Below are 7,008 nucleotides of genomic sequence, written 5' to 3' on the forward strand. Positions count from 1 at the left end.
AACGCTGGATGGTGTGTGTGTCTGAGGGAGAGGGAATGTGTGTGTGTTTGCGCAATAACCAGAGCAGCAGGCAGGTGTTTTCTTGTTTTCCTCACCAGTCAGTATTGACACAATGAAGCGCTGACGGCACCTCGCAGGCATCCCGCAGGGAAATTGGGTGGCTTTATTAAACACATAGGACCGCTGCTTTAAAGCGACGCTCTCGTAAATGAGCACCGGAGCCAGAAAACCAGCACAGCCAGTTTAACACTCGGAGTTTACAGAATGTCATCCTTTTGGGCACATCTCAATGTTAAGTTGGAGAACTGTCAAACACTGCGAGCCCTCATTAAACGGTGAAACATACAAATAATCCATCTCGCTGTAAAAGCCGCACAAAATCACCACTGACAACTTCACTTGCTCTTGGCACCTCGACTCAGAGCTTCGGGTTCGCCACAGAGGCGCGGGATGTTTCCAGTCCAACATGCTCAACGTGAAAACGCGTTCTCAAAGCACCGGAGTCGAACCCTTATGCCCACTTGTTTACTTCAACTTCAATTTCTATGTGCGCAACACCACCTGGAATGCGGACACTGGCAAACACGCACATGGCCCGTGATCAAGACTCCCCTGCAGGGTGATTGCGCTTTCTTCAACAAACGCACTATTCCAAAAGCCCAGAGATGCGGGTCCTCACTAGGGTACAGCAGGCTGGCTACCAGGCACAACTCAAGCGCGAAAACGCACCTGCGGCAGCAACCCGGAGCCGATCCCCACACCAGCCGAGCTATTAGAAATAAGTTCACTCACACCGAAGGGCGCTCCTCCTTTGCTCCGGGACTGTGCGAAATACGCGCACAGGCGACATTTTCCTCCTCTTTTAAAGTGCGCGTCACAGCTGGCAGGTGCAACGGCGAACACAGAGGTCCCGTCCGATGAGGCGCAGTCTGTCCGGCTCGGCCCAGCCCGGTCGAGATCGGCAGCGTTCGGTTGGGCTCGGCCCCCTGGCCCTCTACACTGTCGGCAGATGACTGCGTACATTTCTGCTCCCTTCTGCTTTAGCAAAGAGCCCAGCGCACTCACTCTGTTCCTGCCTTTTCATTATATCATGTCCATGTGACACGCTCAGGCCTCAGTCGATGGAAACTTAAAGGGACCTCCCACGTGATGGCGCGCTCACGACAGCGAGCGCGTCCAGGAGAATTAAGAAATAAGATGCAAGGCAGCAGGAACCAGACCCGCTCGGGCTGGTTGATAACTTGTTTGGGGGGTTTGTCTGTTTTTTATCTGGAAGATTTTGCCGCTGGCTCTAATGGTCATTGTAGTAATGTCGGTCATCTCTAGTAACAGTAATGATGATGAAGATAAGTTGATGCTGCTGCTGATGAAGACTATGATGAAAATAGAGCGTGGTGTTTTATTGTAACGACAATGACAACTGCTATAGTCAGACAACCATTTGTGGTTATGATGATGATGATTATGACAGTGAGCCTGTAAAAGTTGTGATGATGATGATAAAGAAAACCTGATGGCAGCGATGAAGATAACTACATTTGGCTGGTGAAGATAACGATGATGGTCGTGGTGATGAATGTGAGAATGATGATGATGATGATGGAGATAATCCTCACTGGTTATAATAAAGATGATGATGATAAATAAAATGATTATCATGATAGTAAAGAGAATCCTTATTAGACGTGACAATGATGATGAAGGTAACCTTTGTTATTCTTAATGAACAGGCTGATGCTCTTTGTTAGCTTTTTTTTCCACCAATGAGCTCATGGCCTGTATGACATCATCACAGGGTGACTAACGTTGTGGGGAAAACACCTGATCTCATATCAGAGGCAGATTACCGAAACTGGATGTAAAGCTGTGTGTCTAGGACAGTGGACAGAGGGACACTTTGTGTGAATCTTGCTCTATTTACACTGACTTTACATTTAGATTATTTTACATTACATTTGCATTTTGTTTATTTTTATATCCTCTGTGAATGTGTTAGCATGGCTGAATACAGGGGTTTAAATCCCTCATTAACACATCTGACTGAAAAAGCTAATGTTGTGAATTTAAACAAGGATGTTTTTGGAAGCTGAGGCCAGCAGCACGGTAGTCAGAAGACTTAGAAGTCGTGGACTTTAGAGCTGATCTGAAAAATACTTCTGTTTTACCACAGATCAGACTGCCATGTCAAATGTAAAGGGTCCCCCCACGGTGACCATCACCCCACTCTACCACTGAGGACCAAGAGACAAAAAAAATCGTTTCTTCCTTGTTAATTACAGCTGAACAGCAGCCGTGCCCAGAACGGTTGGAACGACATTAAAGCTTAAAAAAACTGAAGTTATTCAATAAAGTTATATTTAAAAACAAAATGAACTTTCAGTTTCACATTAAGCGATGCACCTCATCCACCTGGGTAGCTAGTCAGCGCCAGCTCTAAAGGCTCTAAACCAATGTTCCATAAACTGGTGGATGACTTCACTGTGGCCACAGCCATCCTTTATATACATGGTAAATGGTCTGTATTTATATAGCGCTTTTCTAGTCCCTAAGGACCCCAAAGCGCTTTACATATCCAGTCATCCACCCATTCACACACACATTCACACACTGGTGATGGCAGCTACATTGTAGCCACAGCCACCCTGGGGCGCACTGACAGAGGCGAGGCTGCCGGACACTGGCGCCACCGGACCCTCTGACCACCACCAGTAGGCAACGGGTGAAGTGTCTTGCCCAAGGACACAACGACCAAGACTGTCCAAGCCGGGGCTCGAACCGGCAACCTTCCGATTACAAGGCGAACTCCCAACTCTTGAGCCATGATCGCCCCCTATGTTGCTTCTTGCCAAGGCAGCAGGGAACACTCTAACAAAGCCTGTGTACAACAAAGACATTTACTCACTGGCGGCTTCACGCAGCGAGGCATTAACACTTCCTTAAGGATTTCTATATTTCACTGAAGAGTTGTTGGAAAGCAAAGGCCGAGGAACCGCAGGATAATGAATACTGGATGCGAAACAAACCTCGAGACAGTGCTAATGTTTCTCTTTGTCTGCTTAATGTTGGCTGTAACACATTATGGGCCATCACTTTATATGGTTATTCCACAGTGGTAAACCACGTCTCACTTGTGTTCCCAGTTTACATCCACGCACAGGAAACTTGACGAGCGTCCTTTTCCATTTCTAGTAAGTGGAAGTAAGGGTTTGCCAAGAGCTGGAAGTGTGCTTAAAAGACACACTGTTATCACTCTGCACACCATCATCAAGCCTGGATGGAGTCCACTCGTGGACGAGTCATCAAAAACTAACACTTTTGCTGAGATATGAGAAAAATATTCCAAAGACAGACTGGGCCATGTCGGGTAGCCGTGGGCTGCCGTTTCTCATTTAGTACATCTTTGTGTCTTTAAAGCATGTTTTTGCAGAGATTGATTTAATTAAATTGCTATAGAAACCAATAATGTAGTACTCACTGCCTTACACTGACTTGAAGAAAACACCTGAAACAAGACAAAAACTGTTGTTAGCTCTATTATCTCGTGTTCGCTGTTCAGCTTTGGTGCGCGTGTTGTCTTTGCCCTCTGTAATGTTGGACTCTGGATAGCTGTCAGTGGATGGGTGAATACTAAGGACAACAATGAGAGCCTAGAACTTCATCCGCGTATCAGATGTGATGCTCCGTGGTGTTGTTGAATATTGGACTAAATTATAAACACAGGTTGATAAAGGTATCGTGTATCGCAGCTGCCACAAGGTTAGCGAGTACAGTAGATTAGGCTCAGTACATACGGCTCTTTGAAGTCTATGTGTGATGTGTGATGGAGGGACTTGGTGGCAGTCGGGACCGTGTGAAAATACCAGAAGTCTGAGGGTCTCTGAGGCTCACAGACCCCCTGTGGTTTGAATTAGAGTGGATTACAACTCTCAGCAACAAAAGACACCTCTCGGCTCCCCCTCTGTGCTCGTCTGAACGAGTGACACAGCCCGCAAAACGTGGATGCTTTTATGCAGCAAAGCCACAGTGCGAGTCTAGCAGGACGTCCGTCGCCGTGCGCACACTGCTAACTTTAAACTATCAGGCCGAAACTCACAATCGTTGGTTCGTTTATTTTAAGTAACCAATCTAGAAAAGATGAAGCATGAAAGATGCTGCCACATGCAATCAGCTGTTGAAGCAAAGCTTTTCATTGCCAATTTTCACTTTTATGAACTCAATTAAAACGTTTGATTTCAAATACATCATATAACTGTTACGGTCCTGGGTCAGTGACTCAGTGTTTTGTTTTTTATTTTCATCATCATCATCATCATTATTAATATTGATCTTGCTCCCCGGTCGTGTCCCTCTGTGTTCCCTTTGTTCAGATCAAGTCTGCGTCTCTCTGTTATTCTTCCTGTCTCATGTCGGTGTGTATAGTTTTGCTTTCCCTTGTCTTATGTGTGATTCCTCCCAGCTGTGCTCTGCTCCGGTGTCCCATTCCCTGCTTATCCCTCAGAGTATTTTAGCCCTGTGTTTCGTCCTCGCTCCACGCTGTGTGCTTCTCCTTCCGTGCGTCCCTGAGATTGCTGTCCGTAGTTTCCAGGTTTCCCGTTGTCTTTGTTATTAGTTTCTAGTTTTGGTTTTGTAAAATGATGCTACTGCGATGAAGCAGCCTCTTTTAGTTTATTCCTCTGAGTGTTTTGCATCCTGCCTGTCACACAGCCGTATCAAGACAATAACATCATCGCAACAATTTGTATTGATTGTTTTAGTCACCATTTAACTGTTGCTCTGGAAATGAGCTTCGATTTCTTTTTAAGAACAAAATAGATTGAAAAAATTTGAATTGCATGATAGGAAGTGCATGCTGCAACAACTGAATATCAACTCAAACTAATATGGACAATAAAACAACGTGTGAAGTGAATGGGGAACAAAGGGGGACGAGGATACAGCTGACTGATATATGCAGGGTTGGTTAATCCACAAAAGGGTTAGCTAGGCTGCCAGAGGCGAGAGCACTCACTGCACCAACTGTTTGCTACAAAACCATGTGCCGAATGAGGCCCATATGAATGCTACAGCTTTCCTTCTAAATAGGCAGGAACTGGAACAGGTCAGCAACTGGTTTGAAGGTCACTGGTTCAATCCCCGACATTCTCCAGCCCATGTCTTGAAAGTGCCCTTGGCAAGATGCTGACATTATCCCCGGTGGAGTGTTCCAGTGTTTGTGTAACTGTTAGAAAAGCTTCTGTGTCCATGGATGAATGTGGCTCGTAGTGCAAAGTGCTGTTCGATGTTCAGCGAGAGCAGAAAAGCACTCCATATGTACAGTCCCATGCACCGCGTTATCCCCTGACAGTCACTGTCAGGCCTGAGACTTTGCTTTAAAAAAATCTTCGATAGCAACAAATTATTCTGGCACAACTTCACCTACTTCCAAGGTGCATGGAGACAAACATCGGATGACGTGAAGGCTCCAGGATACTTAATCTTAGGGAGAAATCAACACACATGGGTGTATGTCCTTTGTTGCTGAGATTTATTGATAAAAACAGTACAAAAAACCAACCATTTGTACACATATTTACAAATGGCCTGCTGAGTGGTGCACGGAGCATGTTCATTGGTTCATGGACCTCCCTGAACTAATGGCATTTATTGCAATTGTCATCTTGCGGGGGGTTTACAGGGTTCCATCTCTAAATGACTGCTGGTCAGCAAACCTGGGAAACCCACAGATAATTGGAACTATGGCACAAAACCGCTTCCAAGACATCATGCAACACCTACGCTTTGATGACAAGTCCACCCGCAGTGATCGAGCAAAGACTGATAAGTTCGCTGCAATTTCCAGTGTGTGGGGATCATTTGTCACCAACTGCATCACGTGCTACAACCCTGGTCTACATATCACCGTTGATGAACAGCTTTTCCCATCAAAGACTCGGTGCTGTTTCCTGCAGTATATTGCAAGTAAACCTGACAAGTTTGGGATCAAGTTTTGGGTGGCTTGCGACCTAAAATCCAAGTACATTTGCAATGTCTTCCCATATCTTGGCAAGGACCCCAATCGTCCCAGTGAGGAGAGACTGTCTGAAAATGTAGTAATGAGGCTGATGGAACCATTCCTAGACAAGGGCAGAAATGTTACCACGGACAATTTTTTCACATCACTTTCACTTGCGCAAAAACTTCTTAGACGGAAAACCACCATCCTCGGCACAGTCAGCAAGATTCGCAGGGAAATTCCTCAATCCACTCAAACCCCCACTCCCCTCCCTCCAGAATTCCCAGGTAACAACCTAATATACATATGAATGACTAGCCAATTTAGCTTCCACTTGGCTGAAGCTAAAGCTTAGCTAAAAGCCTACCAGCCATTTGGCTGCTCTCCGGGTTTTAAAGGTAGAAAGGTAGAAGCCTGGGGGTGCTACTGTTAAAGCAAGAGAAAACGGCTTTATCAGGTGACCAGCGCTTTCCAGCCCAAACTATTCATAGATCTATTAGTTGGTACAGAGCGAGTATTATGATGGTATCACTTTGATCTCAGAGACTATTTTCTACATTTTTACAAAGTGTTGCTCTCAGGTCGGCACAGATATCTGTTAAAAACAAGCATCCGGTTACAGAACTTGGCTGCCATGTGACCTTTTTGAGTGTCTTCAGTCAACTGACAGTAAAATGTCCAGTTGCAGCAGAGCAGCTTGTGGTGATCCAACATAACCAGTCAAGAAAACCAGTGTTTGACGTTATGGCAGCTGTGACCAGTTGTATGTTAATTCGTGGAGGTAATTTATAGCGTTTAGCTCAAAGCAAGACGCACAACCAACTACATACTGGCTTAATGTCAAGATGAAAAAATGTCGAGTCATCTTCTTTCAAAGTGTATGCTGCAAATTAGGAGGCTGAGTAGCTTTGTCTAACCGGAATAAAGCGCATTAGTCACCAGATGACTCACCCACTAGAATGACTTCACATATAGTAAAACACTACGCTGTTTGAAAAGGGACACTGCTGTCTTTG

General features: G+C 45.3%; 1 protein-coding gene across 2 annotated transcripts in view; it reads right to left on the reverse strand.

Annotated features, from left to right (window-relative positions):
• The window catches only part of LOC146554847 (uncharacterized), a 57,989-nt gene extending 56,874 nt beyond the window's left edge, over positions 1-1,115 (reverse strand). For both annotated transcript variants that reach the window (XM_085253035.1, XM_085253034.1), the window contains exon 1: positions 795-1,115. In XM_085253035.1, the coding sequence (XP_085109161.1) occupies positions 795-1,023 (229 nt within the window). In that variant the 5' untranslated portion in view covers positions 1,024-1,115. The remainder of the gene's footprint in view (positions 1-794) is intronic.
• Between the last annotated feature and the right edge of the window lie 5,893 nt (positions 1,116-7,008).

This window comes from Mchenga conophoros, linkage group LG17 (assembly GCF_057382185.1).
Source record: "Mchenga conophoros isolate Kocher_MC1m ecotype Shallow Benthic linkage group LG17, M_conophoros_male_GT1.1, whole genome shotgun sequence".
Taxonomy (NCBI): domain Eukaryota; kingdom Metazoa; phylum Chordata; class Actinopteri; order Cichliformes; family Cichlidae; genus Mchenga; species Mchenga conophoros.